At 40.7% G+C, this 23,598-nt stretch overlaps 1 protein-coding gene and 1 pseudogene across 4 annotated transcripts in view; both read left to right on the top strand.

Moving 5' to 3' along the window:
• The first annotated feature begins 2,229 nt into the window (after positions 1-2,229).
• Scaf4 (SR-related CTD associated factor 4) overlaps positions 2,230-23,598 on the top strand; it is a 54,909-nt gene continuing 33,540 nt past the window's right edge. For all 4 annotated transcript variants that reach the window (XM_090348612.1, XM_090348599.1, XM_090348606.1 and 1 more), the window contains exons 1-4: positions 2,230-2,714; positions 19,822-19,905; positions 20,711-20,755; positions 22,430-22,591. In XM_090348612.1, coding sequence (XP_090204738.1) covers positions 2,685-2,714; positions 19,822-19,905; positions 20,711-20,755; positions 22,430-22,591 — 321 coding nt within the window. In that variant the 5' untranslated portion in view covers positions 2,230-2,684. The remainder of the gene's footprint in view (positions 2,715-19,821; positions 19,906-20,710; positions 20,756-22,429; positions 22,592-23,598) is intronic.
• On the top strand, positions 12,860-12,962 carry LOC150069642 (small nucleolar RNA SNORA51; annotated as a pseudogene).

Genomic DNA, 23,598 nt, shown 5'->3' with positions numbered 1-23,598 from the left:
ATCATCACTCAAGGGTATTTTTCTCATCTTAAACCAGTTTAACTTTCTTTTCATCCTGCACTTTTCCTTGGTATCCCCACTTGCCTGTAAAATTTCTCCTGCCTGCCTTTTCCTCTGCTATGTTCACCACTTAGCCAAGGTGGAGATGAGTGTCTAGATCCTGAATCCATTCGAAACTTTGCAATTCTTTAGGGGGAAATGTTCTTGTTTTTAATTAACATAGTAATTTATAGGGCACAGGGTGCCATTTCAATACTTGAACACCACATGTTAATGGTCAGATTAGGCCAAGTGGCACATTCATGAATCATGAGAACATTTATGGTATCTTTATGTTTGGAAACACTCAAAATTCTACTAGCTATTATGCAATATACAATTAGCTGTTGTCAACCATAATTATCCTGCTGAGATAACTGCCAATTCCTACCTTGCTGGACTTCTACCTTCAGTACTGAACAGATTTTCCTCTACTTCTTACTCTGAACTTCCGGTTCTTAAATATCTGCTTTCCTGGTTTTCTTCCCCAGTATTTTTGGCTCTTCTACTAGGAGCCACACACTAATGACTCCCAGCTCTCCTGAGTCCTCACGTTGGCCCAACTGCCTCCCAGACAGCCTGGCTTACCCATCCCAGGGGCAGTTCAAATGCCACAGGCTGCAACTGGAAATCATCCCAGCTGTATGTAGATGTCATCTTGGCCACCTTAGTTAACTGAATTGGGCCTTACTCCCTCAACATAAAAGAGGGGAGATTCCTAATAGCCACCTGACACACAACTCTAATCCAGACATTAAATAACACAGAAGTGTGCCTCCCCTCCCCCGCACATGGTGAGCGACCTACAGATGTTAACCATTAGTCCCCTCAAGCCCACTCTTTCCTCATAATTGCCCAGTACACTCATAAACCCAACACTCAGGTCATTAATTGAGGCGGAACCTCAAGCATCCTGAGGACACCCTTCTTTCCTGCCTGTCTCCACTTCCTAAGCATCCACCTATGTTTTTCCTCCAGTACCATCACTTTCTGCTGTCGTCATCCCCAGGAGCTGGAGCCATCCTCTCCCTAATCCCATCTACACCATCTTTACACGAGGAACATGCGCACCACACCACTCTCGTGTCATTATTCAATGGCTCCCTATTGGCTTGGGGACAAAATTCAAACTTAAGTTAGGACGCAGGGCTTCTTGGAATTTCGTGCAGCTGTTGTTCTTCCGCCTTTGAGCTCCAGCTGATGGTGTGCATAGTGCTCTCCAAACTCCTTCCACCTCCAGCCTAGAGGTCCCGCGCCTCCACCTACTTCTTTCAGCTTGGGGAGCCACTTCCTCCGGGAAGCCTTCCTGAACTTCTAGTATGAATAACTTCGTTTTCTTCCTTCTCTGAGGTTATGTTCTGCCCGCACACATCTTACCTGCTTTTACCTGCTCACCTGCTTGACCTAACCACCGACTAGAGGTATCTGCAGGTAGAAAAAAGAATCGTGTTATTCCCATACACCTGACAACCGACACGGTGACGTGGGGGGGGGAGAGGAGGAGAGGTGCATTCGAGGAACGTGAGTCGAGGCAATGTTTCCGCAGAAAGGGAAACAAGTTGAGGAAAACCAGCGTCAAGGTTTGGTTCCGCTCCTCCAGTGGCGCAAGGCTGTGCGGCGGTTTCTTCAGGCCTCCGTGGGTATCCAGCGCCGGCAGAACCTTCTAGTACAGCGTCTGGGGCTGCTGCAGAGCCGCCACGGAGGAAGACACCAGCTCCCCTCCGCCCTTCCCCAGCAACGGCTACCAGCGGCCGCCCTCCGCTGAGGGGAAGGGACGGGGGCAGCGGCGAGCGCGCGGCCCGGCGTCTGCCTCACCGGCCGGGCGCACAGCCTGCCTGGGCACAATGGCCCACAAAATGCGCCCTAGGCGCCGGGGTCGGGGGAGGGGGCGCGCGTGCGCGCGCGTGCCAGAGCTTTCCTCGGCGTCAGGCGCGCGGACCCAGAAAGCCTGAGCTCTTCAGCGCCCCCTGGCCAAGCCGGGGATCCCAGGTAGCCACCGCCGCCGCCGCCGCCGCCTCCGCGGGCGGGAAAGCGCTCAGCGTCCCGCCGTCACGCGCCAGCGGCCCAGGCGCGCGGCGTGGGCGGGGCTGGGCGGGAGGTGGGCGTGGCCAAGTGCGCGAGGGGCGGGGCGGGATAGGGCGGGCGCGCGACGCAGGAAGCGCTTGGAGGCCCTAGCTGTCCCAGGGTGCTCCGCGCGGCGTGGAGTCAGGCCGCTGCCGCCATCCCGCTGGTTAGAAGGAGAGAGAGAGCGAGAGAGAGAGACGAGAGGGAGAGAGAGGCTCGCCTGCCCCGCTCGTTCGCCGGCCGGACCAGTGCGTGAGGGCGCGGGGGGCCGTGTCAGCGAGACGCAGAGCGCAGCCGCCACCACCAAACGGACATGTTGGAGCCCAGCGCCACTACCGCCGCCTCCTTTTCCTTATCTAGCGAAAGGGACTAAGCCGGGGCCCGCCACCCCTCCGCCTCAGCCCGGCCGCCCGCCCGCCTGCCTCGCCGCCTCGGCCGCAGCCCCTGGCCCCACCGGGCCTCGGCCTCCGCCGCTCGTCGCTCCAGTCGTCTCAGGCCCCGCCGGCTCCTAGCCCCGCTCCGCCGCGGCGCGAGGTCTATGTGACCGGCGGGCCCGACGCCGCCGCCGCCTCAGCGCGAACATGGACGCCGTCAACGCCTTCAACCAGGAGGTGAGGGGTGTTGGGGGTTAGGGGTGCGGACCTGCGGAGGGGGAGCCGGGTGGCTTCTCCCGCCGCCTGGAGTTTAAAGCTTCAGTCGGGGTGGGGACGCTTCCTGCTCCGGTTCTGGGACGGCGGGGCCTGCGCGGAGCGGCCTGCGCGGGGCCGGGAGAGGTCGCGGCCACCACGGGAGCTGACCCCACGCCCCTCCCCCGCCGGCCCCCGGGCGGCGGCCGGGGCCGGCCCACCGGGGCCCCCGGCGGCTCGGGGGTCTCCTGACGACTGCGCGCCTCGGTCGCCCTTCGCTCTCCGCTTCCAGCCCCGTTAATGGGCTGCGCGGTGCCGGGAGCCGGCGGGGGGCCGAGGAAGCGGCGCGGGCGGACGGGTGGGGTTGGGGCGGGGGGGGGGGAGCCGGAGCTTGTGCGGGGGTCGTAGGGCTTGGCGGAGCGGGCGGCCTGGGCTCTCCTGTTGCTCAGGCCGCGCCGCGGCGAGCGCTGGACTCTGATCCCGGGGTCGGGAGGAGTTGGAGCGGGTGTCCACCACCCCCCTTTCCCCGTTCTCCGGGATCACCTACACTTCGGGCGAGTGGGGTGTCTCCTTTCGGAGTCGTGAACGCAGCCCTCAGACCGGCGTGACGCCCAAAAAAGTTGAATGGGAGAGGGAGAGTTTTTGCCCCGCCTCAGTTCGCTAGGAAGCCGGGCTCTGGCCTGGGGGTGCCCCTCTTTACCTCCCACCTCCTGAGGTAGCTAATCCTCGGTACTTGGGAGACATTTACATGTGAAAACCTTCCCCCAGCCCGGAACAAAGCTGCCTTCCGCCTTAAAGCTTCCTAGTCCTGACTGTAAATCATTCCTGCGCTTGCTTTTGGAGGGTAGAAGTCCATACCATTCCTATTTGTCAGAATTGATTTGCGAGGAGATGACCATTGATGCTTAAAAATTCAGGGACAGCGTGTCAACTATTGTGGTTGGGTTGAATTAAATGATCTTTTCATTTTCAGACAAAAAAAAACACATGTAGTAATTTCAGATGTGTAGATGTAACGTCCAAAACGTGCGGTGTCTCACAATGAGATTTCATACTTCCAACTTAAAATTGTGGTGCTCCTTTGCATTAGGACTCCACAAGATCACCACGGTTGAGACCATTTGTTACCTAGCTGCACCTGATGGGCACATACAATGTCTTAACTGCAGCAGTGGCAACTGTTACTGGATTATTATCTTTGAAAAGATTCAGTAGTGGTAATTTCCAAAATAACAACTCCGTTTTGGTTGCCAGAACATTTGTGATAATGGCCCACATATTTCAAGGTTGTACATGTACTGTTTCTTGAAGGTAAAATTGACTGGAATGTTAACGGTACAGGAACAGGGAATTTCTGCTCTTTTCCCTCTCTTCCCCTTCGTAGCAGGTGCCTAGCAAATAATAAGTGGATGAGAACTTATAATAATGGCACAATTACTAAACGATTTCAAACACATTTCTCTCCTCAGATGAAAAGTAACTTGGATACTTTTCAGAAAAAGAAAAGGGTGGATTTTTAGAAAAAAGTAATTCTGATTTCAGGAATTATGGAAGTTGACATCAAGTACATTAATTACCAAGCAAGGTATCTTACATTAATCCAAAGCTAAGCATAATTAGAAAACCCAACATTAGAAATGGTTTTGACTCTTGAAAACAGTATTTTGACCTTTCTAAATAAGCAAAATGAACATTTTCTTATCATTGTTTTCCTCCTTAAATGACTTTCTTTTCTGTTCCTGCTCTTTGTGTGCAAATTGCTTTTATGCTAGGTATGTTGCCAGTCCATTCTAGTCAGCTAGATTGGGATTTTCTTGTGAAATTAATCTGACTTTGAAAATCTATACTTTGTGTCTTCTGAACTATTTCTTCCCATTCATGAAATGTTACTCATTAAGTTTTTGAAACCTTGAACCTCTAAATCTAGTTTTCATTTAACGCTTCTGGGGGGGGTGGGAGAAAACAGAGAAGGGGTAATAATGCTTGGCAAGAAATATGCTCATTACCTCACTTACATAACTGTAACTCCTCTGTACATCATCCTTACAATAAAATTAAACAACAAAAAGAAAACCAAACATTTGAGTTGACTATTCAGCTGTACAACTATGTCCCTGAAAACTACAGAAAGAATCCCATCACCCAAGAGTTTAATACAAATATAAAACATGGGCAAATATGTTTATGATAGAATTGCTTTATGGGAGCTCCTCCTGTGTATTGTGTGATGATGGGAAGAGAATCCTTGAAGATTTGGGAGGGAAGAGCAATATTAAAAGGGCCACAGGGCTGAGAAATAAGTGTTGTAGTTTGATTATTGAAGCTCTTGAAGGTTGGTAAAGTAATTTGGAGCCTGACTAGTGTTTGTCTGTTGTACTCGAATTTCACTGTTAGGATGTGGATAAATAATAAAGGTTTTAAGTAGTGGGATATTACAATCAAGACTGTGCTTGATTTACAGTGGTATGTTGTAGAAAGCAAAGACTTGGGAAAGATTGGCCAGTTGAAGACCTAAGTAAAACTTGAACTTGGCGAGTGTAGTTTTGAAGAGGAGTGGAAGGATGTGAGTCAAAAGAATTCATGGATGTCGGTATTTAATGGGTTTAAAGCACCTTTTGCCTATACATTCTGAATATTGAGACCATTATTGACAAGTCAAACTCATCAAAACTATATTCTGCAAAGAACAATGTGTTTGATTTCTGAACAGGTTGAATTGGGTATATGTGTAACTGGCATGTAGATATTTTTGGCAAAGCAGTTGGGCATGCAATATTCAAACTTGTAATCAACGAAGAGATTGAGGGGACATCCAGGAGTCATTTTCAAAGGTATCATTCTCAAAGGTATTTAGAGGGAGAGAAAGAAATTGACCATTATACATTTATAGAATATAATTTTATATATACATTTGTAACATACTAGATACATATTATTACACATTCAATTATAGATGAGGGAAATGCTTTAGTTCACTGGATGGTACATTGCTAACTAATGGCAAAGCTGGAATTTGAAAGCAGAGCCCCCAAACTTAATTGCTATTTGAAGATAGTATTTTCTATAATAATCAGGAGGTCTGACAAAGGTTTAAGATTAAGGATGTTAATCTTTGGGAGTAATACAATTTTGAAAGCTTTTTAGTGTTGAATTGTTGGAGAGAAAGAAATTTAAAAGGTCAAATTTGGACTGGAGATTCACTTTTGAGGGATTAGGAGGAAAAGTTCCTTAAAAGAATGAAGCCTGGCCTAGTGGTAGAGTGCTTGCCTAGCATGAGTAAAGCCCTGGGTTTGATTCCTTGGTAACACACACACACACACACACACACACACACACACACACACACACACAGAGAGAGAGAGAGAGAGAGAGAGAGAGAGAGAGAGAGAGAGGGAGGGAGGGAGAGAGGGAGGGAGAGAGGGAGAGAGGGAGAGGGAGGGGGAGGGAGGGGGAGGGAGGGAGGGAGGGAGACAGGGACAGAACTGGTGCTGTGGCTCAAGTGGTAGAGCTCTAGCCTTGAGAAAGCCCAAGGACAGTGCCCAGGCCCTGAGTTTAATCAGTGGCTTACTCCTGTAATCCTGGCTACTCGGGAGACAGATCTGAGGATCACAATTCAAAGCCAGTGTGGTATGAAATTACATGAGACTTTTTTTTTTTTTTTTGGCCAGTCCTGGGCTTGAGCTCAGGGTCTGAGCACTTTCCTTGGACTTTCTCAAGGCTAGAGCTCTACCGCTTGAGCCTCAGCAACATTTCTGGCTTTTTTCTATGTATGTGGTACCGAGGAATCAAACTCGGGGGTCTTCATGCATGCTAGGCAAGCACTCTACCACTAGGCTAAACCCCCGGCCCCTACATGAGACTTTTATCTCTAACTAACCACCAGAAAACCAGAAGTGGCACTGTGGCTCAAAGTGGTAGAGAGATAGCCTTGAGCTAAAGAGCTCAGGGACACTCAGGCCCCACAACCAATAAAAGAAAGAAAGTAAGGGTCTGGGAATGTGGCCTAGTGGTAGAGTACTAACCTAGCACTCGTGAAGCTCTGGATTTGATTCCTCAGAATCAAGTATCACATACCTTTATACATTCTTTATTGTGAAGAATTAGTCTATAAGCAGTTTCCCCTAAATGTAAAACAGTACATTTTACTTCTCCCACTTCCTTTAAGAGCTGCAATTTTTAAGACATTTAATAAAAAATACTTAAATGGTGCCAAAACAACAAAAATTAATCATTGTAACTTACTTTCCTTGTTGATCATGGGGCTTGAACCCAGGGCCTGGGTGCTTGAGCTTTTTCACTCAAGGATAGCACTCTACCACTTTGAGCTACAGCTCCATTTCAAGTTTTCTGGTGGTTATTTGGAACCACCAGAGATAAGAGTTAAAGACTTTGTTGCCCAGGCTGTCTTTGATATTTGGATATCAACCTCCTGAACAGCTAGGATTAGAGAAATGAGCCACTACCTTGTGGGGGTTTGTTAAATCTATTTTTAACTATACCATTGAGCTATACTTCTAGCCCTTTAAGCAAATATGAAGTTCTCCTTTCATTCCCTACTCCAACTATACCTATCAGAAGAGACAGTCAAATAATGAACTTGGAACTTGGTGTTAATCTGATTATAAACAATATACAGTCTGTGTTTGGTTGTACATGGGAAATTTATTGTACTTTGCGGTGGGGGGGGGGCAGTCCTGGGGCTTGAACTCAGTGCCTGGGCACTGTCCCTGAGCCTCTTTGTGCCCTAGGTTAGAACTCTACCACTCAAAAAAGTGCCACTTCTGGCTTTTTCTGAGTGGTTTATTGGAGATAAGGGTTCCACATACTTTTTTCTGCCTGGACTGGCTTCCATCCATGATCCTCAGATCTTAGACTCCTGAGTAGCTAGGATTACAGGTGTGTGAGCCAGTAGCTCCCAGCTTATACATATTTTTAGTGTGCTTTTTTTTTTAAGTTTGAATGCTAATATTACAAAGGTTTACCTTATTTTGTAGTGACAAATTTCAAAGAGCCTTCTTAGACATATGTTCTTGGTACACATTCTCTTGTTCACAAACTTTCCAACTCTTGATCCCTTTAAATTTATAAAAGTTAAATACCAAAGAATTTCTGTATCTGAATTATTATCTATTGCTATTTCACTTGTTAGAAATTTATAAGGTGTATTAGTTTATTTTAAAATGTATTATTTATTTTTTAAAATTAGCTTATTAGGACCTGAAATGTGGTTCAAACAGTATAGCATTTGCCTACCAAGTTCAAAGCCCTGAGTTCAAACCCTAGTACTGGTGGTGGAGGTGGAGGGATGAGCTCATTAGCCAGGAGTTGATGGCTTCTATTGGCTGGTAGCTACTCAGGAGGCTAAGAACTAAGGATTGTATTCAAAGCCGGTTGGGGTAGGAAATACATGAGACTCTTAACCTGTAACGCCCACCCCCCAACTTTAAATAAATCTATAGCTCAGATGGTAGAGTGTTAGCCTGGAGCACCAAAGCTCAGAGACAGTGTCCAGGCCCTGAGTTCGAACCCCAGGCATGATTTGCCCACTCCGTCCACCTCCTGCCAAGAAAAAAGTGTTTTGCTTGCTGTATATTAACATAGCCATTTTAATGAAGAGTAACATCTCCCAATGAGATATATTCCCCCCGCCCTTTTTTTTTTGTTTAACAAATCTCAGTCTTTGGCATAATAAAACCTGGATTCTGCTGGGCACCTTGGCTTGCACCTGTAATCTTTGTGCCCAAGGCTGGTACTCTACCACTCATCAAAGTGCCACTTCTGGCTTTTTCTAAGTGGTTTATTGGAGAGAAGGGTCCCACATACTTTTCTGCCTGTGCTGGCTTTGATCCTTGATCCTCAAATCTCAGCTTCCTGAGTAGCTACTCTGGAGGCTGAGATCTGAGGATCATGGATCAAAGCCAGCTTGGACACTAAAGTCTGTGAGACTCTTTATTACCTGTTAAGCACCAGAAAATCAGAAGTGGCGTTATGGCTCAAGGGATAGGGCAGTAGCCTTGAGCTGAAGGAGCTCAGGGACTACGCACAGGCCCAGAGTTAAAGTCCCACAACCAACAAAAATAAATATTCGGTCTCAGATTAATATGTATCAGCCTCTGGGGGGGAAATGCTGTGTTACTTATGAGAAAATGAGTGAAAAGGGCAAGAAATAATTAACATGAACACAGTTTTGGCCTCATAGGCCACTGAAAAGAACTAGGGCTCCTAGTGCTTCTTGAAATAAAATTATAGCACAGAATTGGTACACATAGCTTTTGCGATGCAGAAAGCATATATGAGTTGTTTATTTTAAAGTCAGGTCTGAATTAAACTTTGTGAATACTTAATGAATTGATGTTGGTACATTTATTCAGTTGTGCTGTCAGTCTTAACTCACCAAGGGAAGGAACTAAGTTCCACTTCTCAGTAGGGAGCTGGCTGCTACTTATTTTCACTGTAAATTTTTGAATTTTATCTGTTGATTACCAAGTATGGTTATGATCTACAATAGATCCTCTGACCAGAACGAATATGTTTTTAGCATGTAATCTTTTGGTTTTGATCTTGCTTTTTTGAGAGGTTTAAGAAGAAAAAAAATGGACAAGAAGGTTCAAACAAATTTCTTAGTAGTGTCTAGAGTAGAACAATTATTTATCTTACCTTATTTAACTGTTATCCAAGTTAAATTTTTTTTTGCTCTTAATTCTCAGGGAATTTTTAATCTGTTGATAGCAGTTCAAGTCCACCTTTTTCATAGTAAATGGAATAAATATGACTCTTTAAAAGTTCCCAGGTAGCATTTATCAGTTTGTCTAGTATTTTGATACAGAAATGAACATGTACACATGATAAGAAATTGATTCAGGGAGAAATGAGAGTAATGGAAAAGTTTGGTTGAAAAATCTTGTGAAACAATTTGGGGTAAACTGTAGCTAATAAAAAATTGACAAAATGGAAGTTTTTGTTGGTTTAAAACTAGGTTCAGGGGCTGAAAGTGTAGCCTAATGGTAGAGTGCTAGCCTAGCATGCATGAAGCCCTGCGTTCAATTCTTCAGTACCATATACACAGAAAATTCTGAAAGTTTGCTCTTGCTCAAATTAGAGAGCTCTAGAGTTGAGCAAAGTGTCCAAGACAGTGCCCAGGCCCTAAGTTCAAGCCCAATGACTGGCAAAAAAACAAACAAACCAACAACAACAACAAAAGAAAAAAAAACCAGGTTCACATTCTAGATTGCGCTTTGTCATAGAACATAAACATAATTTTTACTTGGTCATTTTGAGGTAACTTTGTATAGATAAATACACTGAAATATTTTAAATACAACTTGATAATATAGTAGGAAAAAATGTTGCATGAGTGAGGAATCTAGTAATTTGTGAACTAGTGTGCTAATTTTTAAGTACTGTGTAGTTCAGAGTGATCGCATAGAATAATAGCTGAAATCATGATTAGTGGGAATGACAAGCTCAAATTTTTATAGTATTGATTTAAATGCTTTAGGGCTGTTTATAAAAGCACAGACAAATATATAGAAACCTTTATATTCCTTTGAAGCACTATAGTAAATTGGCCAAGAACTAATGTGACTCAAAAATGGAATCAATAATTGTACACTAAGTTTTTCCTGGGTATGATGTATTTAGTGGACAGCTCAATAGTTAGATTCATCAGCTATATTCACAATTGAAGAACACTTTTACTGTTAACTTAAAGGTTTATAAGAAGCAGCAGATAACATGTAGTCTCTGATTATAAGTCTTACCTATAAGGTTGTGCTCAACAGAAATTTATAATTCATTTTCACAATAAATTTGAGAAATATCTTTGTGTTTGGCATTGATTCTGGTGACTGAGATGTCTACTTGCTGAAAATTTTTATTTAGTATGATTGTTTTTACCCAGTACGTTATATATTTTGCTGTTTGGTAAATGCTTTTGAAATTTGATTCAAATTCCTGCTCTTGCTCTGTAATTTAGTTTTAAAGCTTTGTTTTCCACAATATATTTGCTCAGAGTAAAATTTTGGCTCTTTGTAAATACTTCTATCAGAGATGATAATAATAAAGCCTAGGAAAGGAAATGATATACATTTTTATATTTTGGATTAACTATTCAGTACAGAGGGTGTTTGTGTGTGTGTGTGTGTGTGTGTGTGTGTGTGTGTGTATGTGTATGGTTGTATCTATCTCACAAGATTGACTACAGATGTACCACATGTGGGATCTAACTGGAGGTTTTACTACTGAACTTTTACTTAGGATAAATTCCTTTTAGGTTCCTACAGCAATAGTTTATAGAGTCCCAGAAAATAAAATAGTAGGGTGAGGAAGAATTTATTTTATTATTATTATTAGCTAATTCTGGGGATTGAACTCAGGCACTGTCCTTGGGCAAAAGTGCTACTCTGCCACTTGAGCCACAGCACCACTTCACCACTTCCAGCTTTTTGTTTATGTGGTACTCAGGAATCAAACCCAGAGCTCTGAATGGTAGGCAAGCACTCTGCCACTATGCCACACTCCTGGCCAGAATATTGTATTTTTGACGCCATTTAGAATTGTCAGTGTTTAATAATAAGAATAATAATAAGAATAATATCAAACTGACTAAAAGCGTTAATGTATCCAGAATCTTGAGCCAGTTTGCCCAATTACCACCTGTGCCTTGATACTATGGCAATAGCTACTTAACTTTGTATTGTAGTCCATAATCTGCTTCTGTAAGATCTCTAGTGTATCTTTATGTGCTTTTCCATTTTGTTTTTTTAGAACCTAAGTTTTGGTTAAAGCAGAATTACAATTCCCTATAAAGGAAACTAAATTACTATAATGTGTCTTTTAACTCTTTAGGAAACAAATATTCGTTGCACTTTAATGACTACACATCAACTAACTTAAGAGCTGCAAATGATACATCAGTCCTCAGGCCTGAACTCAGGGCCTGGGCACTGTTTTGGGGTTTTCTCAAGGCTAGTACTCTACCACTTTCCAGCTTCTTCTGTGTATGTGGTACAGAGAAATCAAACCTAGGGTTTCCTGCATGCTAGGCAAGCACTCTACCACTAGGCCATGCTCCTACCCCACCAAATCTTTTATAAAAGCTTTTTATCATAATCGAATTTAGTAAATATAAGTACAGATTTTTATAAAGTTAGTACAACTTGAACATGTTAGTTTTTAAGTGTAGTACTTACGCAAAACCAGTGAAATAGAAATACTGGTTGCCAGAGAGCAGGAAAAGGATCCAAGAGTGATTGCTAATAGTTAAAGACTTCTGCCAGGCACCAGTGGCTGAAGCCTATAATCCTAGCTTCTCAGGAGGCTGAGCTCTGAGGATTGTGGTTCAAAGCCAGCCTGGGCACAAAGCCCTGTGACTCTTATCTCTTATCTTCCAGAAAACTGGAAGTGGCAGATTTTATATCATGTTGAAAACAATAACCAGTCGCTAACTATGGCTCCGAAAGTTATTTTGTTGATCCAAGTTTGTTCAGAGGATATCTTTAGTTTTGACATGCTATTTTAAGAAGTAATGCAGAAGAGTGTACTAGGGAAAGACAGGAAAAAACAACTATATGCCAAGTAATGGGTTAGATGTTATGTATATGTGTAAATTTTTTGTAGTAAAGGTAGATATGCTAGAAAATGGAATGATGTGAAGTCCTGCAATATGTGGCAGTCAGTTCTGAGATTCAGACCAACAATTTTTTTTTTTTTTTTTGTCTGTCGTGGGTCTTGGACTCTGGTTGAACTCTGGGCCTGGGTGCTGGCCTTGAGCTCTTCAGCTGAAGGCTACACTCTACCTCTTGAGCCACTGTGCCTGACTTTTTGTTTTCTTTTTTTTTTATTATTAAAGAATTTATAAACGTTGATTTTTACATCATATTTTAAATGACAAGTTTAACAAACAAGTGTTCAAGGAGGGTTTGTTTTCTTTTAATGCTAGCATTCTACCACTTGAGCCACAGCTCCACTACAGGCTTTTTTGGTGGTTAATTGGAGATAAGAGTCTCCTAGACTTTACTGCCTGGGGTGGCTTTGTACTGTGATCCTTAGATCTCAGACTCCTGAATAATTAGAATTGCAGGCATGAGCCACCAGTGCCCAGCTCATATTTAATACTAAGAATAATTTTTGGCTTCCAGTGCTTATCACAGGCTGTGTTCTTACACTGACTGAATAGGAAGAGGAGGCAGAGTAAACCTACCCCATATATACCTTGTGAATGGGGAGATAGTGGGGAGGGGAAGCAGTTTTGCTTTTATGTATTTATTTTGTGTTTATCATTTCTGAAACTAGAAGAAAAGTGAGTTTGTAGGGAAATGTGTTAGGTGAAAGGAAATTTAAGAAAGAGAAAATAAGAGATTTCCCCCCCCTCCAATGAGGATACTGTATTTCAACTTTGTTGCATATAAAAGTGTATTTTAAATTGATTTCCCCTGGAGGGCACAGGTAACTGCTACCTGTAATCTACTCAGCTACTCAGGAGGCCAAAAGCCAGAAGTAGAGTTGTGGCTCAAGGGGTAAAGCACTAGACTTTTGAAAGAATCATCTACATTTGATTATTACATTAGTCTTTATTTTCTTCAGTTTAGAACAATGGGATAAACATACAATAAGTTTTATCTTAAGATAATAATGCATGTGATGCATTCATGCTACTGAACAGCATAGTATAACCCTACCTCAAACATGCTCAGTAAATTTATATTGCCCTGCAGTTGGGCCAAATCATCTAATGTAAGATGAGTACTAGTGGGTACTCAGAAAGGTGAGATTTAAGGATCACAGTTTGAAATCAGCCAGGGCAAAAAAGTCTGAGACTTTTATCTGCAGTTAACCAGAAAAGGGCCGGAAGTGGAGGTATGTCTCAAGTGGTGGAGCATTGGCTGTACAAGAAAAGCTAAGAGAGGCCGGGAGTTTGGCCTAGTGGTAGAGTGCTTGCCTAGCATGCATGAAGACCCGGGTTCGATTCCTTGGTATCACATACATAGAAAAAAGCCAGAAGTGGTGCTGAGGCTCGTGTGGTAGAGCTCTAGCCTTGAGAAAGTCCAAGGACAGTGCTCAGGCCCTGAGCTCAAGCCCAGGACCGGCAAAAAAGAAAAGAAAAGCTAAGAGAGAGCACCCTGGATCTGAGTTCAAGTCCTAGTACCAGTACCTATCTGCCTTCTCCTCAAAATCATCTAACACAAAGCCTGTTGTTTCTTAAAATACTGAATAACTAGGGCCAGGAGTTTGGACTAGTGGCAGAGTGCTTGACTATAGCATGCCATGATGCTCTGGGTTCAATTCCTTGGTACCACATACACTGAAAAAAAGCCGGAAGTGGTGCTGTGACTCAAGTGGTAGAGTGTTGGCCTTGAGAAAAGTGGAAGGACAGTGCTCAAGGCCTTAAGTTCAAGCCCCAGGACTGACCAAAAAAAAAAAAAAATACTGAATAACCTTACATAAAGTATTGAATACAGTTACCAAAACAGAATGTGTTTGTTTTAAAGCAAACCTTCAGAATTCAACAACTATGTAACTATCTTTAATTTGCTTGCAAACTATTGTACCTCTCTTAACAAAAACATAGGACAATAGGAACATTGATAGCAAGGCAAAAATAAATATTGACAATAGTTTCAAATAGCTTTAGAATTTCTAGTGAGACCAGAACAATATTTTTAAAGCCTTCACAATTTTATATGATTCCTGAACTTTTTTTCTCTATACTTTCATTTTATATGGATAGAGATACAGATTCTACACTTTTTTTTTTTTTTTTTTTTGCCAGTCGTGGGCTTGAGCTAGGCCTGAGCACTGCCCTTGGACTTTCTCAAGGCTAGAGCTCAACCACTTGAGCCTCAGCACCACTTCCGGCTTTTTTTTTCTATGTATGTGGTACCAAGGAATCGAACCTGGGTCTTTGTGCATGCTAGGCAAGCACTTTAACCACTAAGCCAAACTCCCGGCCCGCTACACATTTTTTAATGGATATGTGTACACTTGAAATATACAATCATTGAAGAGCGAATCCTATGGTTATTTTTTTTATAAGCATTACTTGTGAGGAAGCAAAGTAATAGAAAATTTCCACAGTAAGGTACAAATTCCTTTAAGAGTAACATTCAGTTTCTGAGGAAGGTACACAATCACAATGTTTAAAATGATAGCTGACCTCAAAAGTTACCTTATTATCTTGCTTATTTTCATGTGAGGAAGTTGGTGCATAGCTTAAATCATTTCAAAGGGATCAGACTGAAAACAAAATGTAAGAAAGAACTTCAGCTCTGTAGTTTTAAAAACAAAATGGAAGAAAAAAAAAACAGATGGATTTTTATTCTTTTTAGGTGGGTTATGGGACTTGAACTTGGCCTGGGCACTCTCCCTGAGTTCTTCAGCTCAAGACTAGCACCCTACCCTTGAGCCAAGTTTTCTAGAGGTTAATTGGAGATAAGAGTCTCAGGTCCTTTTGTGCCCAGGCTGGCTTTAAACCTTGATCCTCAGGTCTCATCCTTCTGAGTAGCTAGGATTACAGGCACTGGCTCAGAGGGAATGGTTTCTACACAGGAGGCAGATTGAGTACCTGCTTGTCACTGTAAATGTGTCTTTGAAACAGTTACAGTTTTTAAATTTCCAAAGAGATTTTCTTTCTCATCTTAGAGTCATACAAGCAAAGAAGCAAAACTAGATACAATCAGAATAATTGATTACAAAGTAGTTTAAGAAAAATAAAATTTTAAATTAAGGGAAGAGTAGGAATAAGTATCCATTCCGAGATTCAGAAAGGAAATAAACTTGAGATAATTAAAGTTAAAAATGACTTCTTATTGCTGGGCATGGTGGCTCACACCTGTAATCCTAGCTACTCTGAGGCTGAGATCTGAGGATTTAGGTTCAAGCCAGCTCTGGCACAAAAGGACCTGAGACTCTTTATCTCCAGTTAATCTCTAGCAAAGGAAAGTGGGGCTTGGCTCAAGGGTAGGGTGGTAACCTTGAGCTGAAGAGCTCAGGGACACCACCCACGCTGAGTTCAAGCCCCAGCCCCCCCCCACACAAAAAAACTATTGCCTTGATAGCTTAATTTCAAAAGTAGGAAAATGTAAATGTAGAAACTATAAACTCTGCCAATTCATTTTTACCTTTGCCAGTTCTGTCTTATGAATTTCTAGGAATCTCAGAATACTAACTCTAGAATATATTCACAATTTATAACAAGAAAACTTTCTTTTTGTTAAGTATGTTATGTCTAGAATACACTAAATTTTTCAGAAAAATGTTGGCTATGATAAATACGTAAGAAGAGGAAGCTAGGTTAACAGTATTCTTTTTTTAAATATATTTTTATTGTAATTAATAGAAGGGTTACATGGTATTTACCAGATAAATGGTGCCTTAAGTGGACTTTAGCTGTTAATAAGTGATCAGAAAATTTCATTCTACAAGTCCTGTTTTGATTTTGAGTTTATGAGCTTTATAATCTGATTGAAATAAAAAAATTGGCTACAGGCTACATAATTGAGAGATTGAAAAGACTATCTCCAGAACTAAAGTCTAGTGCTCTGAATGTCAAAAAGTAAAGTTTATTGAAGTGCTTGCAAATAGCTAGTGTAACTATAAAGAAAAAAAAAAGCCACAATCAGCATGACATAATGGTTATCTTGTATATTTAACCTGTGCTGGATTTCCTAAAACTTCATTTAGTTCTCACTAAAATTTATATCTAAAACAAATGAAAGTACATGCTTTACGAGTGAGAGTTCTATGGCATAAAATCCTAGTATTACCTACATGGTTAGACTCACTCAAAATCAGGTCTTTCTCCAGAATACCACAATTTCTGGTATGTTTTTGAGTAGCATATTTTGTAGTTTTGGGGTTGATTTGTGGTTTGGGGGGGCTTTATATATAAAATTGGTGACTTTTTTCCTTTGGGATTTGTTGGCTAATATGATGTTGAATTATCTCATTCTGAGTTCAAATGGTTTTTTTCATCTCTTTTCTTTGTGTTTATTACTATGTATGTTCTAAACTAGGTCAAGAACTAAATTTTTATGATTTTTTTTCATAGTTTATATTATTGATTTGAAAGATGAACGGTGGTCACTTTGGGGTCGTATTTTCCTCATTTTGAAAAGAAAAGAATACTTCTCTGAGAAATAGCTTTTACATTTTTTCAGAATACTTATAGTAGTATTTTTATAATATGAAATTATAATAATACAGTATCTGCCAATAGGAAAAATAGCAGTATATAGTTTTCATACTTTTTAACCATGATCCTCACAGGGAGGATTATAATCTTACATTCATACTCAGGTGCTTGTATACATGAACTCACAACCAAAACTTATATTTTACACAATGGTATATTTGTTTCTTCATGTCCACAGATTTAACCAGTCTTTGATAAAATACTAAGGACAGAAATTCCAAGAAGTTCCAGAGAAAGACTTAAATTTGCCATATGCCAAGCACACGAATGAAAAGATGTGCAGGCATACTCTTTTGGGGGCCTCTCAACCTTTCAGAAGTCTCATTATCTCCCCAGCATTCCTTGTTCAAAAATTGTTTATTTCTGCCTCGTTTATGTACTATACAGTTTTATTTCTACCATTGATGCATTTGAATGTGCACAAGATGTCTTGCATTAGCAATGTAGCTTGGCACCTATTCATACAGCATTTACATTGTATTAAATACTGTAAGTGATACAGAAATGATTTGAGAATATAGAGAATGGGCATAGGTTATGTACAAATTCTATGCCATTTTGTACAAGGGAAGTATCTTCATGTGAGGATGCTAGAACCAATTTCACTATAGGATAACTGCATTTGCCCCTGTTGATGTGTGGCATCTCCTATTATATGTTATGCTCTTAAAATTTTTTATTTATATCCATTATAAAAATTATGTTACTGTTTTAAGTATATTTTCACAATCTACTAAAGTCTGCTCTGGATCATCTTTAAAACTTTAAAAAAAAGTTACACATACTGGAAATAATAAACATCTATTTACAAGTAGTACACTAAAGTTCATTTTGTATGTATTGTTTGTATTTTATTTATAAACTTTTCCTTAAGGAGCAGTTGGTCTGCCTTCCCTCCCCTTCCTTTTTTCTCCCTCCCTTTCCCTCCCTCCCTCCCTCCCTCCCCACTTTCTCTTTTCTCTCCCTTTCCTTGTCCAGCCCTTGGGTTTGAATTTGAAGGCCTTGGTGTATTACCACTTATGCCATGCCTCTGGCCTACCTGGTTTTTCGGGTGTTTGCTTTTGGTCCTGGGGCTTGAACTCTGGGCCTGGGCACTATCCCTGAGCTCTTCAACTTCAAGACTGCCTCCCTACCCCTTGAGCCACAGCGCCACTGCCACTTCCGGATTTCTGGTGGTTAATTGGAGATAAGAGTTACTGTCCCTGCAGCCTCCAGAGTAGCTAAGATTATTCAGTACTGGTGTGAGTTACTGTGCCCATTGTCCCTAAGCTTTTTACTCAAGGCTAGTGCTCTAACTTGAGCCATGGCTCCACTATTGGATTTTTGGTAGTTTATTGGAGATAAGAGTCTCACAGATTTTACTGCCTGGGTTGTCATCAACCAGAATACTTAATCTTGGATTCCTGAGTTGCTAGGATCAGAAGTTGAGCCAGTGGTACCAGGTATCATATTAAATTTTAATTAAGACAAAAGTAGAAATAAAGTTGCAGGGTATTTCATGTGAGGGATGGTAAAAGTAGAGACCAGGGGAAAAAAAGTAGCCAACTATTATTAAGCACTATTTTAGATGTTTTCATTTGATAACCCATTTAATAATTCATTTTTCATTTATGTATTTATTCTGTGTGTGTGTGTGTGTGTGTGAAAAAGAGAGGGGGGAGAATGTGAAATCATGGGGTTTGAACTCGGTCTGGGTGCTGTCTCCGAGCTCTTTTGCTCCTGGCTCTATCATTTTGAGCCACAGCATCACTTCCAGTTTTCTCCTGGTTCATTGAGATAGGAGTCTCAAGGCCTTTTCTGCCTGTTCTGGCTTTGAACCACAATCCTCAGATCTCAGCCTCCTGAGTAGCTAGGATTACCAGTGCCCACTCAGCATTTAGCATGTACTCTTGAGAATTGTTTTTATGCTGTTAATTGATAAAATAATGATATGTGATCTTAGAGAATCTTCAAAAAATCAATTTCAGTGTAAATATCTAGTTGTGTTTCCCATTTAATAATAAATTTACAGAAATTTTCTTCACTTTTCTATTTAAGATTATGTAGTCCTTAAATTGATTGTATTTGGTGCATTCCAAGCCTTTAAAATATTTTCCTTTGATGAATTGGGAATACGGCTTAGTGGTAGAATACCCTGTGTTAGATTTCTGGGTACTACATGAACAGAAAAGGCAAGAAGAGGAGCTGGAGCTCTAGTGGTAGAGTGCTATTCTTAAGCAAAAGAAGCTCAGGGACAGTGCCCAGGCCCTAAGTTCAAGCCACATGAATAGCAAAAATAAAAACAAAAGAACAAAAAAACTCCACTGGTATCTGTGGTCCCATAGTACAAATGGTTTTGAAAAGCTGTGGGAATTGTGAATGTTTAGGGTAGTCTTGTATTGTCTTGTTAACATTCTAAAGGTATTTCATTAATTGGATAGAAATGTGACTTATAAAAGATAATGCTCAGGAATCTGAACCACTAGGCCAAACTCCCGGCCCCCTTTTTTTCTTTTTTTTAACCAGTCCTGGAGCTTATACTCAGGGCCTGAACACTGTTCTTGGGCTTTCTCAAGGCTAGAGCTCTATGACTTGAGCCACAGCACCACTTCTGGGTTTTTTCTGCATATGTGGTACCGAGGAATCAAATCTGGGTTTTCGTGCATGCTAGGGAAGCACTCTACCACTTGACCAAACTCCCAGCCCCTCATGATTTTTCTTTTAAATATGAACTTTTCTGTTTGCTAAAGTGACAGTATATATAGAAAAGCTCCTAGTTTTTACTTGCTAATCAAATTGTTAAACTTAGTTTCAAGAGTTTGTTGTTCTCAGTTAAATCACAAATATTTTTATTAAATAACAGAATTGATCTTCTAAAAGGGTTTTTCCCCCCTCATTTCCTTTCTTGTTTTTCTTTTTTAGCTCTTTTCACTTATGGATATGAAGCCTCCTATATCTAGAGCAAAAATGATTCTTATCACTAAAGCTGCTATTAAAGCTATTAAGGTAAGAAATCAAATATATTTAATCTAGAAATGTTATTGAAATCTTTTAAAGGTTGCTAAACATGAGAATATAAAATAGTTTATGCCTAGGTTAAAGAAAACTTAGCTGAAAATTTGTGATTATACTATACATTTATATCATTCCATAGTTCAATGTACTTTTCTAAATTTTATGTAACCACTGTCGTAAACCAGCTCTTATCTTCCTTTTAGTAAAAAGAAAAGGAGAAAAAGGAAATGTGAGCTTTATGAAATGTATTTGTCACATTGAATTGACCCACTTTACAAACTGCATTGCTTCTTTCTTTTTTTTTTTTTTTTTTTCCTTTTTGCTAGTTGTGGGGCTTGAATTCTGGGCCTGATCACTATCCTTGGGCTTTTCTCAGGGCTAGAGCTCTACCACTTGAACCATAGCACCACTTCCAGCTTTTTCTATTTATGTGGTACCAAGGAATTGAACCCAGGTCTTCATGCATGCTAGGCAAGCACGCTACCACAAGGCCAAACTCCTGGTTGCATTGCTTAGTTCTAATTGCATTTTTTTCTCTAAGGTTTGCTGATATCTTGCTTTATGAAAATTTGCTAATTATCTAAGGAAAGATTTTTCTGTTTGGTAGGACTTTGTAGTTTTATTCTGGGTAATTCCTTTCTTTGGTTTGTTACTTGTTTTTAAGCTGTTGATTTTTGATTATTTCTCATAGTTCATTGATAATCTTTTAATTATATGAATTTTAAAGTCTTAAGAACTTCCTGTAATGAAAGAAATACAGAAATATGTAAATTGACCTTATATCTTTTCTTTTCAGCTTTATAAGCATGTGGTTCAAATAGTAGAAAAATTCATCAAAAAGGTAACTATTTTATTACCTCATTTCTGATCTGTGTTTACATTTTACCTTATAAGTTATAATTTGAATGTTCGCTTCTAAGTATATTCTATCAAAGAGTAGTTTATTCTCTTTTTTTGTTTTTTTGGTGGGTCATGAGACTTGAACTTGTGCCCGGGCTGGCTTTGAACCTTGATCCTCATATCTCAGCCTCCTGAGTAGCTAGGGTTACAGACATGAGTCACCGCGCCCAGCTTCAGTTTATATTCTCTTTAACCACTAGTTTAAATTTATTTTTTTATTTACTAAGAGATCAGCACTCAGCTTTGATCATTCCTTATAACAGAGTTTATCTTAAGGCAGGGGCCCTTCTTCAGGTTGGTAGACCCATTTCACCCTTTGCCCCATCTGCTCTGTTGAGATTTAATTTATCTTTGAATATTTCAGATGAAATTAGTTGGTAAAGTTTTCCCAACTTTTCTGTTCCTATCAGAGTTAAAGTTGAATAGTTCAATAATTGGCATATATATCTATATCTATATATATATATACACACACACACACACACACACACACACACACACGTGTATATATATATATATATTTGCTACATGATTCACCAGCAACTCTCCAGCTGAATAGAGATTTTGTAAGAAATGCTTCAGTAGCTGAACTTAATGGAGGAGAAAACACACATCTTACTATAGCACAAATTACTATAGAATACATTTCTATATGTAGAGTTGTTAAATGAAATGGTGTTTTACTTTTTTTCTTGCCAGTCTTCTGGCTTGAATTAAAGGCCTGGTTACTTCCCCTGAAAAATTTGTGTTCTAGGCACTGCCCCTGAACATTTTTGTTGAAAGGCTAGCATTCTACCACTTGAGCCCCACCGGTCCACTTTTGGCTTTTTGGTAGTTAAGAGTCTAGTCTCCAAGACTGCCAGGGCTCAAACCTGAGGTTTTACTTTTATTGCCACGTTGTCTTCCATAAAGAGTCTTTCCTTTTCTACAACCATCAGAAATTCATGTGGGTATCTGTTTCTAGATACCAATGTCTGCCAATTTGTTAGATCCTAAAATAACCTCTTGTCAATTTTTATTTCTCTAATTCTGCACTTAAATAAGATTAAATTGATACAGTGTTAAAATTACCTTTTTTATGAATTTGCAAGGTGAAAATTGTTGAATTCCTGCAGAGGGAAAATCATAAAAGGGAATTTTCCTGAAAGTAGTTTAGGGATGGGTCATGCCAATTCTGGAAGGATGAAGAATCAGAAGAGGGATAGATCTAAAGTATCATATAGTAGAATTCTACATAGCTTTGGGAAATTTGACAGTTAGCTTAGCCAGTTAGATAGCTGAAACACTTGTGCAGTTTTTTTGTTTTGTTTTTTTGCAAGTACTGAGCTTGAGCTCAGGGCCTGAGCACTGTCCTTGGACTTTCTCAAAGCTAGAGCTCTACCACTTGAACCTCAGTACCTCTTCCGGCTTTTTTCTATGTATGTGGTACTGAGGAATTGAACCTGGGTCTTCGTGCATGCTAGGCAAGCACTCTACCACTAGGCCAAATTCCCATTCCCCACTTGTGCAGTTTTTGAACAGCCAGTGACATTTATATAAGGTTACATAAATGTGTCATTAATAGGCGTTAAATTAGAATTTTGGTCTATTTGTACTAATTTTTTTTTCCTTGCAGTGTAAACCGGAATATAAGGTTCCAGGATTGTATGTAATTGATTCAATTGTGCGACAGTCTCGTCATCAGTTTGGAACTGATAAAGATGTTTTTGGGCCAAGATTTTCGAAAAATATAACTGCCACATTCCAATACTTATATCTTTGTCCATCTGAAGATAAGGTATAGTTAATAATTTTAGGGAATTCGTAGTTTTAAAGCTTATATTCTTGTTGGTTTTTATATTTGTATTTACTTAAATGTATGTTATTTGAAGCTTACTGTATTACTAGATCAAATCTTGAGATTTCTGAGTCTGAAAAAGCTTTTTTAATACAATGGTTCATGTTTTTTTTTTTTTTGTGAATCCTTCAAAAGGTTGTACTGTTGGTGCTTGCTTTGGCAGCACACATACATGGAATGATAGAGAAGATTAGCATGGTCCTCATACAAGGAATTAGCAGACAGTGGAGTTGGAATTGCAGAGTACAGAGCGATGAGTTGCTAATCAGATTAACAAGTCTAGGTATTCAGTTTAAGAAGATGAATACAATTCAGTAACAATTCAGTATTTTGCAGTTAAAAATTTCTTCTTTGAAATGGGTGAGGTGGCTCACGCCTGTAATCCCAGCTACTCAGGAGGCTGAGATCTGAGGATCAAGGTTCAAAGCCAGCTTATTCTTATTACCAATTAACCTCTAGAAAACAAAAAACAAAGTGTAGCACCCAGGCCCTGAGTCCCAGGTCTCTTCTTCCCCCCCCTACCTCTCTCCTCCCCTGCCCCCTATGTTTTAGGGGGGGACGGGGTGGGTCATGGGGCTTGAACTCTGGCCTGGGTGCTGTCCCTGAGCCCTTCAGCTCAAGGCTACAGCCCTATCCTTGAACCAAGCCACAGTTTCCTTTTTTTTCTAGAGGTTAATTGGATATGAGTCTCAGGTCCTTTTGTGCCCAGGCTGGCTTTGAACCTTAATCCTCAGATCTCAGCCTCCTGAGTAGCTAGGATTACAGGTGTGAGCCACTGCACCGGCCCCCTTTTCTCCCGTGCTCTCTCTCTCACTGTCACATATATCCACACACACTTCTGTTTATTCTTCAGGTCTGTGGACTGTTTCATACTCTAGAAAGACTAATTATAGGAGTTGAAGTAATAATTCTGATGGACTTTTTGTTTATAAAACAGACTTTCTGTG

This window comes from Megascapheus bottae, chromosome 1, assembly GCF_031878675.1.
Source record: "Megascapheus bottae isolate mThoBot1 chromosome 1, mThoBot2.hap1, whole genome shotgun sequence".
NCBI classification, from domain to species: Eukaryota; Metazoa; Chordata; class Mammalia; order Rodentia; family Geomyidae; genus Megascapheus; species Megascapheus bottae.
Note: the sequence above shows the minus strand (reverse complement) of the source record. Positions and strands in the feature narration are given on the sequence as shown.